The sequence below is a fragment of the Mixophyes fleayi genome, chromosome 10, assembly GCF_038048845.1.
Source record: "Mixophyes fleayi isolate aMixFle1 chromosome 10, aMixFle1.hap1, whole genome shotgun sequence".
Classification (NCBI taxonomy): Eukaryota; Metazoa; Chordata; class Amphibia; order Anura; family Limnodynastidae; genus Mixophyes; species Mixophyes fleayi.
Genome location: NC_134411.1, coordinates 105,099,489 through 105,124,801, shown reverse-complemented (window position 1 = coordinate 105,124,801; position 25,313 = coordinate 105,099,489). Strand labels below are relative to the sequence as shown.

Sequence of the window (25,313 nt, the reverse complement as noted above, 5' to 3'; positions counted from 1 at the left end):
TCAGGATAAGGTTTGGGGAGGATGTCGGGTTGGAGGATCAGGATAAGGTTTGGGGAGGATGTCGGGTTAGAGGATCAGGATAGGGTTTGGGGAGGATGTCAGGGTTAGAGGATCAGGATAAGGTTTGGGGAGGATGTCGGGTTGGAGGATCAGGATAAGGTTTGGGGAGGATGTCGGGTTAGAGGATCAGGATAGGGTTTGGGGAGGATGTCGGGGTTGGAGGACCAGCATAGGGTTGAGGGGGGTGGGGTGTCAGGGTTAGAGGATCAGGATAGGGTTGAGGGGGTGGGGTGTCAGGGTTAGAGGATCAGGATAAGGTTTGGGGAAGATGTCAGGGTTAGAGGGTCAGGATAAGGTTTGGGGAGGATGTCAGGGTTAGAGGACCAGCATAGGGTTGAGGGGGTGGGGTGTCAGGGTTAGAGGATCAGGATAAGGTTTGGGGAGGATGTCGGGTTGGAGGATCAGGATAAGGTTTGGGGAGGATGTCAGGGTTAGAGGATCAGCATAGGGTTGAGGGGGTGGGGTGTCAGGGTTAGAGGATCAGGATAAGGTTTGGGGAGGATGTCGGGTTGGAGGATCAGGATAGGGTTTGGGGAGGATGTCAGGGTTAGAGGACCAGCATAGGGTTGAGGGGGTGGGGTGTCAGGGTTAGAGGATCAGGATAAGGATTGGGGAGGATGTCGGGTTGGAGGATCAGGATAAGGTTTGGGGAGGATGTCAGGTTAGAGGATCAGGATAAGGTTTGGGGAGGATGTCAGGGTTAGAGGATCAGGATAGGGTTTGGGGAGGATGTCAGGGTTAGAGGATCAGGATAGGGTTTGGGGAGGATGTCAGGGTTAGAGGATCAGGATAGGGTTTGGGGAGGATGTCAGGGTTAGAGGATTAGGTTGGTGTGTCTGACCTCAAGGATCAGGGTTTGGGTGGAAGTTATAACCCAGAAGTGTATATACAGATGGGATATTATCACTATAACTGCTGTGATTATTTAGAAGCGGTTTTTGGAGAGAGCGGAGTCTGTTGTCTTCTTCCCGCCCCCTTTTCCCTGCTACCGTCCAATCACAAGACTCACAGAGCTATGACTCACGCGATATAGCGCCGCCCCGCTCACCCATACCCGCCAGTGCCGAGGACACGAGCTTGGACACTAGAGGCTGCTCTCTGTATCCCGGAAGTGCCGCCATTATAGGTGAGACCTTCGCTTCATTTGAAATATTTGAAAGCTTCTAAACAATGGCCGCAACGGTGTTCGGTAGTTGGGGAATCTCCTAGTGCTGGGAATTCCTCATACTGGGATTAGGCGCGGAAATTGAAACCTGAAAGTCACATCTGTCCGAGAAGAGACGGGATCCCCAGTGTGTGAGGCAGAGGCTGGTGGTGCAGAGTGAGGCTCCTGCTTAGTCTTATTGTTCTGCTGACCTGTACCCTGGGGGTATATATATGTGTGTGTATGTATATATATATATATATATATATATATATATTAGTACTACTACTACTACTTCTTTTGTCCTGTGCCCTGGGTGTATGCATGTATGTATGTATGTCAGTGTCTGTCTTCTCTTGTCTGGATGTATGTATGCCTTCTCTTGTGCTGGGTGTAATTCTCAGTATTTGCTCTTATCTTGCATGGAAGTGATGTGTGCCTTAGTTTTTGTAGATGTTTCTGTGATGCCTCCAGGGGTCTTCACTCCTATGGTTATACACTCTGTAATCTGGTGTTATATTATGTATAGTGCAGAAAATAGTAGAGATGTAAACTAGTCTGTAAAATGTCTCCCAAGTTGGCAGGTGGTTCCCTGTAAGATCCTGAAGATGGGTCTGGTTGATATGGTCGTAGAATGGAATTGTAATCGCCTATGCATCTGTCTACGTCATAGCCTCTGAGCTTCATCACAAAGCTTTAGCTTTAAATGATAAATGATCTCTGCTACTGAAAGGTTATTGAGCGGAGGAGGTGTCATGGCGCACACTTCTGGATACTGGGTGCAGCTCTTATGTATGTGAGGACATCTGCATTGTACTACTGTTCAGTATGCTCAATATAATGGGATCTCAATGTATTCTTCATGTATGATGAGGTGCACAATGCCACTTCCCTTGTATATATCATGTGTAATTTCTATTTGGAAGTCGTCTTTATGTATGACAAGTGCATAGTAACACTTCAATGTCCTGTGACTGGGGGTTTAGTCCTAGTATCTGTGCCTATCCAGCTTGCATTGTAACTCTGTCCATATCCTGAGTCCAGGTGAAACTGAGTTTTGTATTAGACTGTTTACCTGATGTCCTTCAGCCACTTGGTGGGGCCTTCCATGTGGACATTATTTATAACACTACTTTTCTTTCAGCTTATTAGTAGTGTCGGTACATCCGTATTCCAGCTGAACCTTCTGAATGCAGGAAATGGAGGTCAAACGTCATCCTCTCAAACGCCTGTGTGAGTGAGCTTTATAAGATGTATGTGTTAGTGAAAATGTAATATGGCTGCTGTGACTGTCAATAAAACTCGCAGCACGTATATCGGCACCACTTCCTAGATACAATCTTGTTTTATTTATGTCCTAAAGAAGTTCACCTGTACATGGATATAGAGGGCTCAGACTGTCCATAGTGTTAATTCAGTGGAGCACTAGTGGGGTACTGAGGATCTAAACTCCACTTTTTTTATTCTGTAATCCTATGACCTGTTTTCCCTCAGGCCCAGACTCTGTAAACGAGTCGCCCAGGAAGAGACGCTTCACTGTTTCAGAAGATGAGAAGGAGAACAGAGACCCCACGCTGTTGGCAGGTTCGGAGGTATCGTCCAGAGGTAGCTGGTCTTCGCTATTGCGGATTGCAGAACAGGAAATTAAACCAGACACCCCAGCTATTCCTTCTGTCAGATCCCGTATTCAGATGCTGCGAGACATCAGCATGAGAGGTACAGAGCTTGTATCAATGTCAGATATGACGGTGCAGAGTCTGGTGTTACGGAGATGACCTCTGTAAAATAGGGATCTTTTGGGTGAAGGATAACAGGACAGGCATACTGCAGGGTTGGACAATATAATATGGAGAGTTCCGGAACCAGTCTGTAAAATCCAGCAGCCAGTTGGATCTAGAACCGTTCTCTGCAGCTCTAATGAGTTATGTTGGGAATCTGACATTCCCACCTGGTGTTGAAGGGGTTATCATCCCAAACCTCTGAGTATATAGAGATCCTCCTGGTTATCTGGTATTATCAGCTGTGGAGCAGTAGTGTTTACTGTTCCAGGTACATGCAGTGTGCAGACATCTCTACTTCACTGCCATAATGTTTCTCCCAGGGGTCATATATTGCTGCCTTCTACTTGTATCTTCGTTATCAGGCACTGACATGTTTCACAGTGCTGTATATAAAGTTGATGAATCCTTGTCTGATATCAGTATGTGGGATTTGCTTCTCATAACACTTCACTTCTATCTCACAATTTCCATTTCTCCGATGCCACGTCTAAATCTGAAATTTATTAGGGTCAATTGTGATGTTATTGACCATATAAAAGGGTATTTGTCCTGACCAATAGCAACTTCTTATGAGATCGGGCTGTCTCCACATTTTTCCAAATTATAACCCTCAAATTTAAAGACTGGGAAAGGATATAGCAGAATCACTGAACATCTCTCCATTCTCAGCGCCACACTGAAATCCTATTACTTCCGGTGGGGGCAAACACTTATGAGGTTCCCCATAAAGGTTTCTCAGTCGCCCTTACCATGGCACCGGGGCCGCCTCTGAGCAAGGAATATAGGGTGTGTACAGCAGCTCACTGATATATTTAACTCTACAGAGAATATCTGGGGCCTAAAGTGACTGTCTGGGTAAACTTTCCTGTTCAATGAGATAATGGAACACAAGTAATTTCTCTTCTAACAGATACGGCTCTCGATGCCGGCGAAGATTCTGATGGTGTATCCTGGACTGAGAATAGGCAGGTCAGTCATTTACGGTTCTTAAAGGGTTTGTTGTTCACTTAGGGCTAGATTTACTAAGCTGCGGGTTTGAAAAAGTGGGGATGTTGCCTATAGCAACCAATCAGATTTTAGCTTTCATTTATTTAGTACCTTCTAAAAAATGACAGCTAGAATCTGATTGGTTGCTATAGGCAACATCCCCACTTTTCCAAACCCGTAGCTTAGTAAATCTAGCCCTTAGCCTTTGATATCAAGATGCACCAATTTATAGTATACATATTTATTACCCTTGTAGTATAAGACCATAGATCTGTGTGAATGTGTGTTTCTGGTTGAATGAGGTTCTTTCGGTTTCAAAGAATTAATGACTCGTTAATGTAAGATTTATTGTGACGTTTACCTTTATTTTTACAATAAACATAACATACAAGAAATAGTAAATCAAATACTTGGCTTCCAATATGTTCAAGTAACAGTCAATTTCCAGGACCCGTCTTTCACACAAAAGCTGAAAAAACAATAGGCACCTTTCTTCATCAAGGTCCAGTCATGAGGGTCTCTCTGCCTGCGTTCCAGTTTTATACTCTGAGAACAAAGGGTCTTAGAGTAAACTTACATATAAGGGTATAAACATATTTTCAGACCCACTATTGGTACATTACTGATGAGAAATAATATATTCTCACTCGTGCAGAAGCATCTGAGACAACGCTGTGGCATTATATGTGGAGATTTCTCAGTCCAGCCTTTGATCAGATAAGCATTTTACAATACACACAGAAAAGTATGAATACAACAAAGATAGAGCTCCGTGGCCAATTTGATAGGCCTGTCACAATGTGCAATAGTAGAAGCCATGATTCCTCGCTTGTGGGGATCATGTTCCACAAAACCTCTCCCTAAACTGGGGTGCTTAGAACACGCCTGCGAGGGTTAAGCTGGCAGTCACCAAGTCATTACAGGGGGCATCTGTCACGAACACGCTCCCAGCTGCCGTGACTTTGGGGCGTTTGCTGTATGAGGTCACATACGATTTCAGCCCGCAGTCTCTCTACCTATAACACAGGTTCTAGACCTACGGAATCGCCCCCCAGACACTTCAAGGATCAGCCACCACCTATTGGGTACGGGCAATAGGACCCCAATATACTCACACTGGCACACGGGCTTCTAGTACCACAAACTAGCAAGACTCACACCAGCACACACAGGGTTAACTCTTCACACCTCCAGACTGTTACACAAATGTACATACAAGCACACACAGCTTGTTAATCACATGTATCAACCAATTGCACACAGGGTAACCTGGACGAGCAATCTCTCTTCTACACGGGCTATGGATTCTTTCGAGTATCAAGGACGCAACTTATTACATTTTAGATTTAATATACAAAAGGTACAGGGCATTCAGATATAAAGAAAAATAATGAATAAACAAATAATAAATTTGACATAACAAGCAAAAACAGTTTAAAATAAAAGAGAGAACCTACAGAGCATCACTTACATATAATAATCTGTATGCCTGGGGCAGGCAGAAATAATGGACAGTCCTTCAATTAGATTGACCCCCAAAAGTCTGACAATTTGTTCCCTCAGAACACAGATTTTTAAGCAACCTCACAGGGGCAGGGTTAATGCTAATCGGGGTTGTGTCCTGGGACACCTTTTCAAACCAAATTTACCTGTTGCCTGATTTATAACCAATTCTACAATGTGATATATTTGTCCTGGACAGCGTTACATCGATCCAATTTTATCAATAACAAATCCCCTATGACTTTGTCCATCTTTTCATATCAAACATGCCTAAGTACAGGGCATTCGCAGAGCTTCCACTCCTTTTCTCCATTTCTCTGTGGGGCAGAATTCCTATTTAACATATGAGCTGCCCTTCATCATGCTATTGAGGAATATGTGGCGGATCACTACTTTTATTGATGTTAAGTGACATATTTTAAAACTGAAATCTTTCTGTCTATACAGTAATACATATAGGCTATGTTATCCCCTGGCCTCATTGAGCCCGACCACATGCTGAGCGGTACCTACAAGTCTATTCAAGTGTCACAAGCAAACAGTGCGATGTCCTGGAAGCTGCTAACAGCGGCAGGTTTATCTCCTCACACTGGGATTTAAAAACCTCCAAACACCATTACATCAGACGCTGCGTCTTTAACTGTTACACTAGCTTATCAATGGATTCATTTGATACAACCTATTTACCCTGCAGTTATGAATTATCCCTTGTAAATAACTGCAAGCTCTCTAATTTACACCTAGGGGTTAGTTTGTGTTTACACTACCTATTGAAAGGAAGTGAATTAGCTGGGGAAATACATGATCAAATACAATGGATGTCTGATCTGCATATCTAAAGCTGGTCTCTGCACACAGGGTTTACCTAACTCCATTACCTGTTCTTGGGATCATTTGGTCACACCTTTATCTGAGTTGAACATCAGGTTAATTTAGGTATTCATGCAAAGATTTATTTGGGTCCTGACATCCAATATTCTATTTCAGCATATCAGATCTATGCTTTATCCTGACAGGATCCCGTACTTGCTGTTCAAATTTTTGCCAGGTTACAGGGGACGCTTCTTCCTGGAATCTCCAATCCTCCTGGAGAACGAACCTTTACCTTGTCTGATTGTTACAAGCAATGGAAAGAAGAAAGCATACTGCTGCCTTATTGCATTATGTGATGTAAATATGAGGTGGCTGCTGGATAATGTTGGGGAATACATGTAGATATTGGACCTGGTGCTCTATTGATGGGTCTGCAGCAAATGCACAGATGGGGATCGGAGTTATTGTGGTTTCTGATTCGCTGCACTGTATTTTCTCCGATGGCCATTTACAATCTATCTCTTTACAGAACACCTCTTTGCTGGCGGATCCTGTGCTTGAAGCAGAAACCGTGACTGGTAACACACAGCTTTGTTTTAACACTGATGGGAAGCAATAGCAATTTCACCGCATTTGAGACTCAGACAATGAGACGTGTCCTATGTATTATGCTGGTCGCTGGTCTGATATTGGTGGTGGCTAAGTAGAGGAGCCCTGTATATTATATCAGACACTGATGGATACATGTCCCTAACCAATACATGACGAGCGGTGTCCTGTATGTTATGTAGATCACTGCCCTAGTAACATGTATAGGAGTAGAGCGCCAGTCATTGGTAAAGTACAGTAACTTTGTATTCCTCGACCCTGTTATGATGTCATCTACATTGTTCACTTTCTGTGGATCCCTCTTGAATTTTGCTCTCATTCTCTAAGAAGACTGGGACCTAAATTCTGGAGATAAGCTGGTGACGGAGGAGCGACTCACACCTCAGGCTCACAGCACCTTGTCTATTCGCGGCCCATTACTTTCCAAGGGAGAGAACCTGCCAAGTGAAGAGACTGCCAGCCGCCTCCGCAAGGTCAGTGCTATGGCCTCTAATAAACAGGGAGAGGACGAGGTCTTTATGGGCCTAATTTAGTTGATTGATTTAAGTATTTAACATTTTAGTTCAAGTAAACCTGCACCGAATTCACCTATAAGATCAAAAGTTTCTGGTTGTCATGAGTTCAATTCCCGACCATGGCCTGATCTGTGTGGAGTTTGTATGTTCTCCCTGTGTTTGCGTGGGTTTCCTCCGGGTGCTCCGGTTTCCTCCCACACTCCAAAAATATTTACTGGTAGGTTAATTGGGTGCTATCAAAATTGACCCTAGTCTCTCACTCTCTGTCTGTCTTTGTGTGTGAGTGTGTGTGTCTCTATATTAGGGAATTTAGACTGCAAGCTCCAATGGGGCAGGGACTGATGTGAATGAGTTCTCTGTACAGCGCTGCGGAATTGGTGGCGCTATATAAATGATGATGATGGTTGTAAGTGGGAAACGTTACCCCGTACGGTGCACCCTGTAGAAAGGGATAATTCCGTAGAGCGCTCTTTATTCTATTAAATTGACATCTTAACTGTTTATGCTCTTTCCATGGGGAACCTCTTTCCATTTTAAATGTATAACTGGCTCTGACAGTCACACGTATGTATTCTGCGGGGTTATAATAAACACACACACTTGTTATATTAATAATATTAATGCCTCACGTTCAGCACAGTGATAATGTGAGATTCCTTCCTCTGTAAGCATTTGCTATGCTGATCTATTTTATTCATTGGTTTATACAAGTTTTATGCTTTTTCACTGGAACTTGTATGCCAAGGCCAAAATATAATTCTTTATATAATGTTTTGCTGTAGGAGCGGCAGGAAGAGCTGGCAATGGTGTGCACGGTTTTGGATCACAATAACCCGTGGAGAGTGGAGTCCATGAGACAGCGCCAAAAAAGGGTTGTGGTACAAGCGAGTGTGGTGAGAACGCTCTGCGGTGTGACGCGGGGAGGGAGGGAGAAGGCTCTGCGGTGTGATGCGGGGAGGGAGGGAGAAGGCTCTGCGGTGTGACGCGGGGAGGGAGGGAGAAGGCTCTGCGGTGTGACGCGGGGAGGGAGGGAGAAGGCTCTGCGGTGTGACGCGGGGAGGGAGGGAGAAGGCTCTGCGGTGTGACGCGGGGGAAGCAGGCTCTGCGGTGTGACGCGGGGAAGGGGGGGAAGCAGGCTCTGCGGTGTGACGCGGGGAAGGGGGGGGAAGCAGGCTCTGCGGTGTGACGCGGGGAAGGGGGGGGAAGCAGGCTCTGCGGTTTGACGCGGGGAAGGGGGGGGAAGCAGGCTCTGCGGTTTGACGCGGGGAAGGGGGGGGAAGCAGGCTCTGCGGTTTGATGCGGGGAAGGGGGGGGAAGCAGGCTCTGCGGTGTGACGCGGGGAAGGGGGGGGAAGCAGGCTCTGCGGTGTGACGCGGGAAAGGGGGGGGAAGCAGGCTCTGCGGTGTGACGCGGGAAAGGGGGGGGGGAAGCAGGCTCTGCGGTGTGACGCGGGAAAGGGGGGGGGGAAGCAGGCTCTGCGGTGTGACGCGGGAAAGGGGGGGGGGGAAGCAGGCTCTGCGGTGTGACGCGGGAAAGGGGGGGGGAAGCAGGCTCTGCGGTGTGACGCGGGAAAGGGGGGGGGAAGCAGGCTCTGCGGTGTGACGCGGGAAAGGGGGGGGAAGCAGGCTCTGCGGTGTGACGCGGGAAAGGGGGGGGGAAGCAGGCTCTGCGGTGTGACGCGGGAAAGGGAGGGGGAAGCAGGCTCTGCGGTGTGACGCGGGAAAGGGGGGGGGAAGCAGGCTCTGCGGTGTGACGCGGGAAAGGGGGGGGGAAGCAGGCTCTGCGGTGTGACGCGGGAAAGGGGGGGGGAAGCAGGCTCTGCGGTGTGACGCGGGAAAGGGGGGGGAAGCAGGCTCTGCGGTGTGTCGCGGGAAAGGGGGGGGAAGCAGGCTCTGCGGTGTGTCGCGGGGAAGGGGGGGAAGCAGGCTCTGCGGTGTGTCGCGGGGAAGGGGGGGAAGCAGGCTCTGCGGTGTGTCGCGGGGAAGGGGGGGAAGCAGGCTCTGCGGTGTGACGCGGGGAAGGGGGGGAAGCAGGCTCTGCGGTGTGACGCGGGGAAGGGGGGAAGCAGGCTCTGCGGTGTGACGCGGGGAAGGGGGGAAAGAAGCAGGCTCTGCGGTGTGACGCGGGGGAGGGGGGGGAGCAGGCTCTGCGGTGTGACGCGGGGAAGGGGGGGGAGCAGGCTCTGCGGTGTGACGCACAGTAAGGTGTGGGAGAAAGCTGTGGGTGTGGCGTTGCACACAGTAGCACGGCTCTGCAGCTATGACACAATGCACAGGGTTACACTGGTACTGTAGGTTATGGTTGTAGCAGGTGAATGTTGCACACTGGTGGAATATGGGCCCTGGTGTCACTTATGGTGGAGCACAGCCCTTCTTTTGTCCTTGGTGCATCTTACAATCCTCCACTGGTCTCTAGGACCTCTGCAGAGGGAAAAGAAGGCGTCGGGTGAGAACTGGGCGTGGGCGAGTGAAAATGGGCCCCTTGTTGGAAACGAATTCGGACTCAAGTGTAAGTGACGGCATTTTCCTATAGATATAGGTAAAGATTGGAATCTTGGTCCAGAGAGACCCTCCTATCCTCGACCTTCCTCCTTCCAGTCACCATAAGTGAACCTTGATCAGGGGGACTTAATGAAACCTCTTGTAGAGCTGTAATAGATCTATAATAGTGATAAAGGATTAATGTGACATCCGCATACATGAATTATGTATTTTACTTGTCCTTTCTCCACATCTGTATCATAGCTCTAGGGCTGATATCATCTGCCCCCTCCCCTAACTGTAGCCAGGACTGGGTGTCCTCCCCCATGTGGGGCAACACAGATTATATCTGGAGAGCTGATACCTCACCCGCTATGTAGACTAGTTTTCTGTAATATACTAATCTAAGGCTTTAACATAATATATATATCCGGTTAGGATAAAGGTGTTATTTTTCTTGCCTCCATGTCGTTGTGTACAGGGCTCCGAGTCTGTAGAACTCTCTCTGGAAAGCAGCGATAGATCTTTAGATGTTTCCGATGATCGCTGCGTCTCCTCCCTCGTGGTACAGCTCAGAGGAACCTGTCATTCTGGTAAGGGTTTGTAAATATAACTCATTCTTACCATATTATCTGGGGAAAGACATTAACCCTTATATAGCCCATATTTAGGGTTTCAGCATTTCCTTCATTCTCCACTGGTGTTCTGGGTCAATGACCTGTTGGGCACATGAGGCCATATCTCCAGAAGGATAAATACATTAGAGACTGTACAAAGAAGGGCAACAAACAAGGTGAATGGCCTACAGTTTGGATAGTTTGGAGCAGAGAAGGTAATAGGGAGACATGATAGAAACTTTCATATGTATCAAGGGTTATAACAAGATGCAGGAGGGAAACATTCTACAAAGGAAGAGAAGTATTAGAACACGAGGACATGTACTGACACTGGGGGGAAGAGAAGTATTAGAACACGAGGACATGTACTGACACTGGGGGGAAGAGAAGTATTAGAACACGAGGACATGTACTGACACTGGGGGGAAGTAGGTTCAGTGGAAGTTACTTCACAGAAAGAGTAGTGAATAAGTGGGCTAGTGTCCCATCAGAGGTGGTAGAGGCTAATACAGTAGAGCAATGTGAACATGCTTGGGATAGACATAAGGATATCCATACAAAGAACTAAGAACCAAATAGGGTTTGAGGTTCCCATATGGGCAGACTAGATGGGCCTAGTGGTTATCTGCTGTCAAGTTCTATGTTTGTTTGAGAGAAGCTGCTTTCTACTGGTCATATAACGAAGTGTGTAAGTCTCGTGGTTCGATAACCTTCTCTTTATCTACGATGAAAATGTTTATTCCTGACCAAAATGGAATGATAAATCTCTCCAGCCTAGGAGGGCATTGTTTATACAGGAGAATACATCGTCTGTAATGTATATACACTGTATATGTACAGTGGTCTGTTTATCTAGGACGCTATATGTGTTCTGTTACAGACTCGCCATCAGCAGAGGAGCCCCCATCTACCCTGTGTGGACCAGCAGACATAGAGGAAGGTAACTGTACAGACCAGTCACTGGTGTCTATGGATATGAGATGGATATTAAAAAGAAAAACTGCGTTTCCCTCAATTACGTGAAATCAATAATGTTAAATATTGGTGTTTAAAAGTCAAAGAATCCATTACACAGTCCCAATACTTGCTGCTTCTTTACCACAAAGCAGTTATAATAAATAAATCCGGCACATAGAAATCTTTATGCTTAACACACCAAGGGGTATATTTACTAAACTGCAGGTTTGAAAAAGTGGAGATGTTGCCTATAGCAACCAATCAGATTCTAGATGTCATTTATTTATTACATTCTACAAAATGAAAGCTAGAATCTGATTGGTTGCTATAGGCAACGTCTCCACTTTTCCAGACCTGCAGTTTAGTAAATATTCTCTAAGACTCCTTGACAAATCTCCTGCTTACCCTTTAAATAATGCCTAAATCCTCCTGAGCTCTAAGGAATCTGCTAATAAAATGAACGGGCGCAGTTCCTAATTTTAAAAGTTTTATTTTTTCATTGTTGGATAATAAAACGCGTCAGTACGTGGCTTGATTCTCTACGGCATAAACTAACAGCAGTTCTTTACTTCATTTGTTTTGATCTTTGGATTATGGCAACAAATTGAGCAAGTATATCATATTTCTGGTACTCTTATTGTGTTAAATTTAAGGTGCTGACTAAATACTTATAATCTCTTTATCATCCTGGACCTATATGCCCCCAGTTGTATTATATACCTGATGTCGATATCCTCTGATTCCTGCCAGAGCTGTCACAGTATAGGAACACCAATGTGAACTCCTGCCTGTGATACATATATCTGTACTCTACTCCCTTAGTAATCCGTGAGTGAAGAAAGCTAAGCATGGACAAGATGGCTTTCCAGAAGTCAGAGAACTATGGGTGTGATATAATGTATTCAGTGTACAGTTATAGGTTTGTGGCTCTATGTACAGTGTTGGTAGATTTTTGGTGTTTTACTCTGCACTACAGAAAAGTAGTTTTGAAATGACTGATCCCTATGATCGTTATTTATACGGCGTACGTTAAAGTTCAGCTGGTTCTCCTGCTCAGTAAATGCATCGCATTGAGAACACATTACAACTCGACTGAATTGTTAAACATGGTCATATTTCTGAGGCACAAACAATTGTCACGTTTTTAATGTACAAGACATAGGAAACTCTGCTTCCAGTAAACGCATAGTTTCTAATGTATTAAAGAAAGAGAAGAAATGTGTTTCAGGGGCACTCACTGTCTAAACATTAATACTTACACATTTTTATTGATGTACATTAAAATGTCTCATTATTGGAGAAAAATCTTCTTGTTAAAATAACAATTGAATAGCGAAATATTTTAAAAGAATGAAATGGTGATGATGATATATTAACAAAAATCTGTTAAAATGGGTAGTTAAACACTACCATAGCGCACCGCTAAATAAGTATATAGAGACAAGTTAACCCGTACATGATACTCATGCATTCTAGTCAAATAAAGCTACTTGAGGTTCTTGTCATACATTTGGGCCTAGCCCAGGCCTCCTCAGGGGAAGAGCGTTACTTCCCGACTAAAGCGCCCTTTTTTAATGTGTGTTCATGAGGTAAAATTACCTCACGAAAATGAGTTTGAGCCCTCAACTCGTAAATGTAGCCTTTACTACCCCTCCCACGGGGAAAAGGGGGGATGATGGAAGTTAACTGACTTCACTATTCTAATTTGTTTGTCAAATAATGTCGGTATACCAAATTTCAGGTCAATTGGATGAGCCCTTTATGAGAAAATAGTTTTTTCCACACACACACACTAACACACGCCGCTAGGCTTTTACTTTTATATATTGGATAATGCTAAGAATTTAGTAGGTCAGTGTATAACTCCGCCCTGCAGGTGGTGCTGCAGCTTGTTTGTTTTTTTTCCACACACAGACTAACAAACGCCTCTAGGCTTTTAAATTATAGATATAATAAGCCTCCTTCCATGAATGTGTCCCTTAAACACACTTATCTATTTGTTAAATTCAGAACAAGTGATGGTAATAGATGTTAATCCTTTAAGGATTCAACAGGTCTTGTCCAAATAGTGAAAGACTGTTGTTTTTTTTCTCAGCTCTCACATAATCTATGGGCATTAGCCTGTATAATTGGTCCCTTCCTAGTTCAATATTCACATGAAATCTCCTTCCTATATGTTTGGATAAAGCTATTCCCATAGTACTCCCTATCTAGGAATTATCTATATATGTGGCTTCCTATTCTATCGATTAAGCCAGTAAGTAGTAATTAGGATATGATAATATAAATAAGTAATTCAATTAGCAAGAAAGCGGCGCGCTACATCGCCGACGCGCGTTTCGCTATTAGTCTTTTTCAAGGCAACCAGACATAGCCTCTAGATCAGTTTTTTTAAAAAAAAAATAATAATTTTTTTTATTGAGTTATAATTGTATAACCATTATTATTGGTTCATAAAGTGCAATATCTTTATATTGGCTATTTATGTCCATTATACTTACCCCCTTTTTTATGTATACTACTAAGACATACTGGATATTAAAACTATATGGAACAAATGAGATTATGCATTGTTTCTTAAGCTATGTACACACTACAGAATTTTCCACCAACTTTTTATGCCGAGCGATTTTACATGCGATTGATGTTCCGATCGCTCGGTCCATGGACTGCATACACACTAGCCTTGTTTAGGACGATAAAGGGAAGAGCGGACGTCCCTTTAGCGACTTTTTACAGCCATCTTGTCGTGAGCAATGACTGTAATTTCGTACTCGCTGTTGTGGGTCGGTCGGAAGTTTATACACACTGCACAGCGGAAACGAGATTGGAACGAAAATATTAAACGGTACGACCAACCAAATGAGGCGACAATCGTCCATTTGGGCAAACTTTCGACCATCGTGTCACTGCACACACTGACCCGACTTTTGAACGAGCGGTGGTATGCCGGCTGATTGAGCCGATTATTGGACGAAAACCGTGTAGCGTGTACCCAGCTTTAGAGACAATTGGAGATTCTAGATACTCAGTAATTGGTGTATTTAGATATCAAATGCGACTACATGTCTATGATCTTTACTCTAACCATTAAGTGATCCTCAGTATATGTATAATTTGTTAATGATTCAGATCGTGTATTGAATGAAAGGGATGTAGGTTACAATATAAACCTGCTATTTACCACCCTCTAATTCAATCAAGCTTAGGTGGGCTGGGTTAAGTTACTTTACAATACAGCTGCGGTCTCCACCTCCTATCTGAGATGAGAGCTGGGACTTATCGTGAGGGGGCGAACAGCTCTGTCACTCCATGATTGACATCCTGGTTACCAGCAAGCGTCTCCAAGAGTGACGCTTGCGGGGGCGGGGTTATACACTATACAAAAACCTGATATCTAGAGGCTACGTCTGGTTGCCTGGAAAAAGACTAATAGCGAAACGCGCGTCGGTGATGTAGCGCGCCGCTTTCTTGCTAATTGAATTACTTATTATTTATATTATCATATCCTAATTACTACTTACTGGCTTAATCGATAGAATAGGAAGCCACATATATAGATAATTCCTAGATAGGGAGTACTATGGGAATAGCTTTATCCAAATATAGGAAGGAGATTTCATGTGAATATTGAACTAGGAAGGGACCAATTATACAGGGTAATTACCATAGATTATGTGAGAGCTGAGAAACAACAAATCTCACTATTTGGACAAGACCTGTTGAATCCTTAAAGGATTAACATCTATTACCATCACTTGTTCTGAATTTAACGAATAGAGAAGTCTGTGTTTAAGGACACATTTATGGAAGGAGGCTTATTATATCTCTATATACTTATTTAGCTGTGCGCTATGGTAGTGTTTAACTACCCATTTTAACAGTGATTTTTGTTAATATATCATCATCACCATTTCATTCTTTTAAAATATTTCCCTATTCAATTGTTATTAGAAAAAGCTTCTTGTTAAAATGAGACATTTTAATGTATATCAATAAAGATGTGTAAGTATTAATGTTTAGACAGTGAGTGCCCCTGAAACACATTTCTTCTTTCTTTAATATATACAGTTCAATTATGTGTGGGTGCCCTGTCCTCTGAGTCTCGTTATAAATATAAATTGATATAATCAATATATAAATCTGAGTAATGAGTTGTCTACCCGGTGCGATATATATCTTGTTATAGTACTATATTGAATGTTCATGAATAGTTTCTAGTGTCTGATCCCAGACAAGAGCATCCATTAGGTACAAAGCTTCTACCATCCATACAGAAGTCTCTGAGCCGTGTTGTCTCTTTCCTTCTTGCGTACTGACAGGATTATCTTCGGACTGCGTTGATGAGGGCAGGAGCCAGGTAACAATGAACAGCTCGGAGCTGATTGACCATTTATTTGAGGATGCGCTGGAGGCAGGAGAATATTCTGATGTGCTGGATGCAGATGAAGATTCAGAGGAGATTGAGCTTCCTCCAGTCTCTATTTTGTCTCCTCTCACCAAATCTGTAGATATTCAGGCAGCGATCAGCCCTCTAGTGAGTCCTGTATTTCACCAACACTTTTCTGTTTACCACATTCTCCCTCAGAGTTCTCACAATCTTCATAATTCTGCAGAATTCTGTCGTGTCCAGTTTGCCAGAGCTGCTTATGGATCCCCCAGTAATCCCAAAGACCTCACCTGATAAGGAGAACCATCTTCTCTACAGGTATTGGCACCTGTAATGTGGTAGCATTCATGTATTTTGGGAGATAAATGGTTCCCAATGTTCAGGAAGTTCCACGGTTTCTGTAGACCCCAAGTCTAGAGGCCACTCTGGGAAGGATTGCGGGTACTCTATAGAAAAACGATGGCGGACAAATGAGGAATTGTTGGACGCACATGGTGAATAAATGCAAACGGTGGTCCAGAATACAGTGTGTATCTTCTATCCTTGCAGCATAGATCGTTACCGAACGTTGCGGAGAAATGTACTTGTAGAAGCTAATGGCAAGCTGTGTCCACCAACCCAAAGCCACCATTCTGAGAGGCGGCAGGCAGAACGAGTGACAGCAGACCTGAAGGAAAGGATCAAGGTGAGACCGTTCTTCCATAAGTATTTGTACAAACTCCTCTTAATGGAAAAGTGATACTTAACGTCTCTCCTACATCTGGCAGCTCCTGAGTAAAGAAGTGTCCGCTCTCCAGCGTATCATTGAGCAGTCGTGCTCTGCGTTGAGCTACTGTGTGGACGCTGAACATGGAAAGGGCACCCGGCAGGAAGCTGAAGCTGAGCGCTTGCTCTTGGTGTCTAGTGAGTGACCTATTTAAATGCTTCAGCTGTATTGTGTGTCCATAAAATGGAGATAACAGTGATTTCCTTATGTTTAGCTGAGAAGAAGGTGGCTCTGTTAAAGGAGTTGGAGCGACTTCGGGCTGAAAGATCAGAAAATCCAGAATCCGGTCCTACTAGAGAACTGACACCTTGTCGGGGCTCTGTCTCCATATCTGACATCCAGCTGCCTCTGAAGGTGGATTACGTGTGCTCCACACTTCGGGGATCAGGTACTATGAATCTGACTAGCTGTCTGTCTTCTGAACTCTCATGCTAACTACTAAGCCTGTGTATTCTGCTCAGGACCCACAGGCCATTATTTCCTCATTCTGATTCGCTTTGGGACCCATGATGTTGTGGCCACTCCTCTGGCCAGCGCTGCCGATGCACAAACTGGGGACACCATCATATTTCCTACAACGGTGACGCTGTAAGTGCTCTGCGAATCGATCTGAGATGTCCTCTGGTGTGAGTGACAGGCCATGCTTTAAAGGTTTCCTTCTGGCATGTCGTTCTCGTTCCTGGTCAGATTTAAGAAATCCTGGCATGGCCTGTGTGGGCAGATAAGGATCTGATGCGGTTGGCTGCTGGGAAACAGGGCCTTTGCCAGCAGCACAGGGAACAATGACTGTCTTTCTCCATCACAGGAATGATGCCGCCTCTGACTTCAGAATAGAGATTGAAGTCTACAGTCTGGTGAGTTGTGTTTTGTAATATGATGTCTGTCACACCCTTATGGTTCAGGGACTGTGAAGTAGGATAACATGGGGCTAAGACAGTGCTGCAGGATCCTTCAGGTGGGCCATGGTCTAGGACTGTCTTTAGGGTCCTCATGGGGCATATCTGTCTCTTTTGCTGCAATATAGAGCCAGTTGCCTGGAAGTGGCTGAGATTTATGGCAGACATCTAACCTCTAGAACACGCTCAATGTCTCCGTCCCCATCAGAACAACCTTCTTCCCATGTCCTACTGTGCTGTCTGTGACTTATAATTGTATATAGGGAAATTCCTACCACTGGAAGCCTATCGCATCCCTCTGCTCACATCTTGCATGTCTTCCCGAAGGATCCAGCTTACATATATAGGCCATTATATGTCATCCTCTGTAAACAGCTGCTGTTCATCCTGCAGATATTGAGCTCTGTAATAGGCCTTTGGGATACCTACATCTATGTAAATATAACCCTACAATAACCATACATACTATGATATCCGCGCAGTAATGGGCTGTACCTGGCTGACGCCCAGATATCCGTCTGATAGTGATTATCGGACAGAACATGAGTTACTTCTGGTTTAGGGAGGTTGGTATACACAGATGTGGGGAAAGTATTCAACATTACCCTCCCCCAAATACTGCATGGACATTAATCATTTTAATATATATGGACCTAATTGCTTTTTAATACTCATTGCACTCTACCCACATACTGTGTATAGTAAGTGCCTGACATTCTCCCCCTGTCTTCCAGGCACACAGTGGATCTCTCCCAGTCTTAGACAAGAGAAAGTCTCTGAAGCCCAAGGTAATTAATATTTCATTTATAAATAAATTATAAGATTGGTGATGGATATAAATTACAAACACCTGTATAAAGAGCCCTCTTTGAGTCTCTCCTAATTCTGTTCCCAGATCACTCCCAAGAAGCTTCTTTCCTCCCGGGTAAGTGCAGGCAGCTGCCGTCTTCTTGTGGCTTTACCTGGGGGTAAGTGGGGCTTGGGGAGATTGTTCTCAAACTTCCTGTCTCTTTCATACAGAAATCCTCATTGAACTCTCCAGGTAAGTGCCCTCTGGTGGTTGTGGTTATGCATTGCATGCTTATCAATCTCTTTCATGGGAATCATCTCTTTATTAATCTTGTTTAGTGAATACAGTGACCCCAAGATTCTCTGTGGGCACAACCCCCGGGTGTTACCAGACCCTTTCCTGAGGAATGACATTATGCTCCTATACGTAGCTCTGCATGCAGCCGTTGCATCATTGTTCAGGAGCAGGGGCTTTGCCTGCAGTGATGTTAAGATGTAATTGGCCCCGTCTATGTTATTGAAAGATCACTGTAGTTGGTTAGATTGGCTTATATTTGCCACTCATCATCACATCACCTTGTCTGTTGTTTTCCTTTCTGTTTGCATGATGAACACTCTGTGGATCCTGAATCTCACTTTCTAGTAAACTTGCACTCTCTTTCCAGCCTGTAGTCCCGCCGTCAACGCCCCTCTCCGTTCCAGTAGTTTTCTGCTAGTTGGATCCCTGAATCTCTCTCTGCAATCTCTGGGCAAGTTCAAGTTTCCCCTGGAAAAAGTAAGGGGCAAATTGGATATCTATCGTCGTTAACGGTCTGAGTTTGTGACACTTTGCACCCCCCAGATACAATGTAAAATCTCATGCAAAGGGTTAAGTCAACATGTATTAGATTTACAGTGACAATCTAGAGCATGTCTAGAGCAGATGCATAAAGTCTACACTGTACACATGGAGAAAATGTTTAATACTGATTATAGTACAAATTGTGGTAATTGCAGCTGTATTTTCAAAATTCAAGTGAGATTTAACTACGTTCTCTACTCCCTCTCCCTATGATGCCTGGAGTACTCTGTCTAAAATGGTGTCAATATTTTACCCTCTGCGACATGGACCGCCTATGCCACCCTGTCTGTTGCTGGGAACCGGCTGGGCTTACTTTGCCACCATTCCATTTTGGTAGCCCAAATGCGCCCTCTCACTGCAGTAGGCGGGGCTTACAAATGCTGCCACCACTGGACTCCTCTACCGGCATCCAGTACCGGGTTTCTTCTGGGTAACTGACGCTGTGAGTGTAACCCGTTACTGGTGTAACTGGGCTGGTACTCCTGACCTCTTCCTATGGATCAGGGTGCTGTGGATGGATCCTCCCTGGCCTATCACACTGGCCAGAGCTGCTGGGTAGCGGGGAGAGCGGTGGTACCGGAAAAGCTGGGTCCAAACCTCAAACAGCAGGGAGCGGATTAGATTTGGAGTCTAATCTGTAGGTCACAGGATTTTCAGCATGGAAGATGTTTTCAAGCAGGTCTCTGAAGCAAGTGATGTTTATTTGCAGTCACACTGATTAAAGGTACCAGTGCTCAGGTAAGATGGAATCGGAAGAACAATTTTCAATACAAGACGGGGCTTTTTATACAGATTTGGACACAGCCTCACAGGCTATTTCTAGAATTGGGATGCAATTTGTTTACCCAAACATGGATTTACATGCAATGCAAAGCTAACAATATTTACACTTATCTGTGATATCCTAACACTTGCTGTGATTTCCTGGATCTTGTTTCAGACGGAGAAAATCTAAGCAGTCTAATTTAAATATTCCTGTGCCTTGAGGTGCTAGACCCTCACACATCAAAAGAACACATTTCCTCTAAAGAAAATAATTCCCCAAGAAAAGTTGCAAAACCCAAACAAGGCATTAACTTACGCCAAGAGACACAAGACTTCCTAAACCAATGTTGGCTAACCTGTGACATTGCAGGTGTTGTGAAACTACAAGTCCCAGCAATAAGCTGCTATATATTGGCAAAGCATGCTGGGACTTGTAGTTTCACAACACCTGGAGTGTCTGTTTAGCCAATACTCTCATAAACAAAGGCTTATTGTATCCGATACATACATCAGAAATAATGTCTTTCCTCTAGCAAGGTTAAAACAGAAAAAAAGAATTTTCTCCCCTGGTCTCAGAAATAGATTAAATATACCAAAATATACACAATATCAAGAAAAGGTACATTTGCAATTATATAAATAAGCTCCCTGTGCTATTGCCTTTAAATAAATTTATACCATAAGTTATTTATAAGTGATCCAGTCACACCTTCTCTGTAACCTCTGGTAGTATACAGCTTTTATAAAGGTGCTGGCACTAACTATCCTTTTCATTTCACAGTAGAGATGCATTATTCTTTGTAATGCACGTTTTTATTTAAAAACCAAGCAAATTGTTTGTATGAATTGATCCTCACATCTAGGTGTTACCCCCACTGAGCAGTACACGTTCAATCACGTTACACGTTCTCAGTCATTTAACACTAGTGACCTCGATTTTCTCTAAATATATGTACATAACTTGCCAGTGTAAGGTGTGATACACATACATACACACACACAGCAAAACTATGGCAGTTTTACACACACACACACACAGCGACACTATGGCAGTTTTACACACACACACACAGCGACACTATGGCAGTTTTATACACACACAGCGACACTATGGCAGTTTTCTGATTTTATTATTGAAGAATTGCTTCTTGTTTTCTGGATAAATGTTAGATCGCCAGTAGTGAGTCTCTTCAAAACCTCCCATGTATTGTAGTTTGACTGTACTACAGTGTCTATACTCGGCTCGGTGAGACACAATAATATAGGGGGTTGACTATAAAGGATGGGAGCAGGCTCTGTAAATATGGCATCATGTTTGTTTGCAGCTTACACTTTTTACTTAATGTGAATATTTTTTACTGTACAGCTGAACTTGTATTTAATTTATTTTCATGATAGTTTAACTTATCAATATAGGATTTTTTTACTGGTACACTTAAAATATGTTTGTAAATTTAAAACTATGTTTATACTTTTTTTTTCTAGTGTCTCTTTCCTTATTCCACACACCTGTGGCCTCTCCCCAGTGTCTTAGTCGTCTTGCCTCATTTTCCTCTATTGGTCATGTCATTTGTTATGGCCACACCTCTAGCATTTCCTTACCATGCGTCTTGTGGCTCCCTGCTCTCCAGGCTTCTCTATCCGACTCCTTTCCATGCATCTTGTGGCTCCCTGCTCTCCACGCTTCCCCAACCCACTCCTTTCCATGCGTCTTGTGGCTCCCTGCTCTCCACGCTTCCCCAACCCACTCCTTTCCATGCGTCTTGTGGCTCCCTGTTCTCCACGCTTCCCCAACCCACTCCTTTCCATGCGTCTTGTGGCTCCCTGCTCTCCACGCTTCCCCAACCCACTCCTTTCCATGCGTCTTGTGGCTCCCTGTTCTCCACGCTTCCCCAACCCACTCCTTTCCATGCGTCTTGTGGCTCCCTGCTCTCCACGCTTCCCCAACCCACTCCTTTCCATGCGTCTTGTGGCTCCCTGCTCTCCACGCTTCCCCAACCCACTCCTTTCCATGCGTCTTGTGGCTCCCTGTTCTCCACGCTTCCCCAACCCACTCCTTTCCATGCGTCTTGTGGCTCCCTGCTCTCCACGCTTCCCCAACCCACTCCTTTCCATGCGTCTTGTGGCTCCCTGTTCTCCACGCTTCCCCAACCCACTCCTTTCCATGCGTCTTGTGGCTCCCTGCTCTCCATACATCTCTAGCCGGCTCCTTACCATGCGTCTTGTGGCTCCCTGCTCTCCAGGCTTCTCTATCCGACTCCTTTCCATGCGTCTTGTGGCTCCCTGCTCTCCACGCTTCCCCAACCCACTCCTTTCCATGCGTCTTGTGGCTCCCTGCTCTCCACGCTTCCCCAACCCACTCCTTTCCATGCGTCTTGTGGCTCCCTGTTCTCCACGCTTCCCCAACCCACTCCTTTCCATGCGTCTTGTGGCTCCCTGCTCTCCACGCTTCCCCAACCCACTCCTTTCCATGCGTCTTGTGGCTCCCTGCTCTCCACGCTTCCCCAACCCACTCCTTTCCATGTGTCTTGTGGCTCCCTGCTCTCCATACATCTCTAGCCGGCTCCTTTCCATGCGTCTTGTGGCTCCCTGCTCTCCATGCTTCTCTATCAGACTCCTTACCATGCGTCTTGTGGCTCCATGCTTCTCTATCCGACTCCTTACCATGCATCTTGTGGCTCCCTGCTCTCCACACATCTCTAGCCAGCTCCTTTCCATGCGTCTTGTGGCTCCCTGCTCTCCACACATCTCTAGCCGGCTCCTTTCCATGCGTCTTGTGGCTCCCTGCTCTCCACACATCTCTAGCCGGCTCCTTTCCATGCGTCTTGTGGCTCCCTGCTCACCGTTTTGCCTGCGCACTTTTCGTGAAAATTGGCTTTCTTTTCCTCTGCCACTCTTACGGCTCTGCGGCCACTTCTCTGCCCTTGCGCTCTCTCACCTCTTCCCACCTGTCTCTCCTCTTAGATGAAATTGGAAGGGAAGGTCGGTCGACTGCTTGGAAATCACTTCCAGGATAAGGTGGTTACAGATTCCTCTCTTGGGTTGTATTGTTCTTTGTAGCGAGTAGTCCGGTATTCACCCAAACCTATTCCTGGTGCATGACCTTGTAGTGGCTTGTTGTGCTGTGGGATTGTTGTGGTCACGTATAACTGTGACTGCGCTCTGGTTTTATTGTGAGTTACGAGACCTGTGATATTGAGAAATAAAATGTGTTCTATATACAAAGTGTTTTAGTTTGTATTCTGCAAAATAAAAGGCGGCTACTCCTGTATCTGCCTTGTTAAGATATTGCTGAATGCAGCCAGGTATATATGGAACGGGTTCATTATTTGTTCGCTGTGGGGCAGCATTCTATTAAAGCCTACTGGCAATTTCCATTTTACTTCTGCCAACAAAGAATGATGGAACCAGTAATACAGAAGCAAATGCTAGTAAAAGTAAGGCAAGCATCATAAACAAAGTTATCTATGTCTATCTTAGTATATTCTTAATGCTGATTAATTATGTTATGTGTCTACAGTATCTTTTAATTATGCCTTGAGAATAGGATATTCAAAACCTCCATCACTTACACCCATACCAGGTGCCAGCACAGATTTATTGTGCAAAGGTTCGATGTTTAGACTAAACATGAAATGTCAGCTCTTCATACAGCAGGAATGTTTGGTAACTCACAATAACGCCCCTTCCCAGAAGCAGCGGTGCTTGGAATGTGGCGCTGTTGCTTTGCTGGCTTTACTAACCAAGCGCCGGATCCCACTATGTGGCCTCATTGTTCTTTTTCCCCAGGTCCCTTTCCTATCCCCCCTAGAGGGAAACCTGAATCTGAAGTTGCAGTGTCAGAGCCACTCATCTGTGCAACGCAGCGGATTTCTGGTATGTCTTCCTCATCTCTGCCCAGGGTGGCTTATGCGGAATTTCACTTCACCAGTAACATTCTCTTCCGTTCTCTTTATAGACCATCTTTGAAGATGTTGGTGGCTTAGGAGCATGGCACCGACGCTGGTGTGTCCTGTCTGGCAACTGTCTGTCGCTCTGGGCATATCCTGACCAGGAGGCCTGCAAGGTGAAGTGACAGTAGATGAATAGTAGAATTTGTTAGTCTTAAAGCGATAGACACCTGATTGCTGGTAACTCTTACACAGGAACCTCTGGCCAGAATAAATCTAGTCAATTGCACAAGTGCCAAGATTGAGGCTGCAAAAAGAGAGAGCTGTGCTCGCACCTACACCTTGGAGCTCATCACCATGAGACCTCAGCGAGAAGATGACATGGATACACTAGTCACCCAGTGCCGCAACACCTTGTGCTTCACCAAGTGAGTAGCCCAGAAAGACTTCAATTAGAAGAACAAGATAGATCTGTAACAATCATCTTCTCTTAGTAACATTTATATAGCGCCAGCATACGCTGCTGCGATGTAGAACAAGCTCTTGGAATTTGTCAGCTGCTGGTAGACTAGAGGTTTTGGTGCTTTTTGGAAGATGAATAGTCTTTTGTTATGCAGAGTAGTTGAATATTGTTTTTACTTGTTAGATGAGGATTTCTTTCCATTTGGTATACAGAGTAAAGAAGGGTGGATATCATCTTTATTGCTCTGAGGTGTTTATTATTATTATTATTACATGGCGATTTTATACTCCCAGGAACTGGCTGTCTGCAGACACGAGGGAGGAGAAGGACCAGTGGATGGACTGTCTAAACCAGGTGCTGCTAGATCTCCGTACTTGGGGGGCCAGGCCTGGGAAAGTGAGCCCAAACCAACCAGCGTCCCAACTGAATGGACATTCCACAAGGCAGGAGTTCCCAGCCTGACATGAGCAATGTCTGCACTGTATAATACATAAGGAAAGCTCTGCTTAACAAGGGAAAGGGAGATTGATATATTTCTGTTTGTGCATCTGTCTGGAGGATCTGTCTCCAGTCTTGTCACTACTATGTATACTGGAACAATTTATATTTTCTTTCCTAGGATGTTTTCATACTGTATGTTAGATGTTTTCCTCCTATTGTGCTGAACACAGTGCAGGTAGACGGCTTCGGACAAGCTGTTCATGTAGTTTATGATCTTGATGCCCTGAGCACAACGCCCTCCTTTAGTTCAGGTTTATTGTAGGTTGTTCAGAGAGTGGTGACAGTAAGGTGTCAGTCTGTTTACTTACATCACTAGGGAGAAAATCATCAGTCTAACATTGTGTACTTTATGTTTAATGCTACTACTCTGTTTTTATGTTTATCTCGGAACACTAAAATATCTATAATATATAAATATACAGAATTATCTTTACAGGTTACTGCTGGTATGTACCAATGCAGTTAGCCTTCATTTTAATGGTCCTGTTGGTTCTATAAAATAAATGTATTTAACAGCCATTTGCCTCTTAAATGACTAGTATGTGA

General features: G+C 44.6%; 1 protein-coding gene across 6 annotated transcripts; it reads left to right on the top strand.

Moving 5' to 3' along the window:
* Nucleotides 1–1,210: 1,210 nt before the first annotated feature.
* LOC142104661 (anillin-like) lies at nt 1,211–25,286 on the top strand. 6 transcript variants are annotated; one of them, XM_075189462.1, is made up of 26 exons: nt 1,211–1,381; nt 2,349–2,437; nt 2,699–2,920; nt 3,896–3,954; nt 6,818–6,866; nt 7,225–7,370; nt 8,195–8,305; nt 9,828–9,920; nt 10,374–10,485; nt 11,390–11,449; nt 15,789–16,003; nt 16,083–16,174; nt 16,406–16,541; nt 16,624–16,759; nt 16,837–17,010; nt 17,084–17,210; nt 17,428–17,476; nt 18,253–18,306; nt 18,414–18,443; nt 18,539–18,560; nt 18,973–19,082; nt 22,878–22,931; nt 23,703–23,789; nt 23,872–23,979; nt 24,059–24,231; nt 24,560–25,286. In XM_075189462.1, exons 2-26 carry the CDS (start codon nt 2,395–2,397, stop codon nt 24,726–24,728), a joined length of 2,631 nt encoding a protein of 876 aa, XP_075045563.1. In that variant the 5' UTR covers nt 1,211–1,381; nt 2,349–2,394; the 3' UTR covers nt 24,729–25,286. The 6 variants fall into 6 exon arrangements, with proteins under 6 accessions (XP_075045563.1, XP_075045562.1, XP_075045564.1 ...); XM_075189461.1 differs by having other exon boundaries at nt 1,211–1,429; XM_075189463.1 differs by having other exon boundaries at nt 1,212–1,429; nt 7,228–7,370.
* The last annotated feature ends 27 nt before the right edge of the window (nt 25,287–25,313 follow it).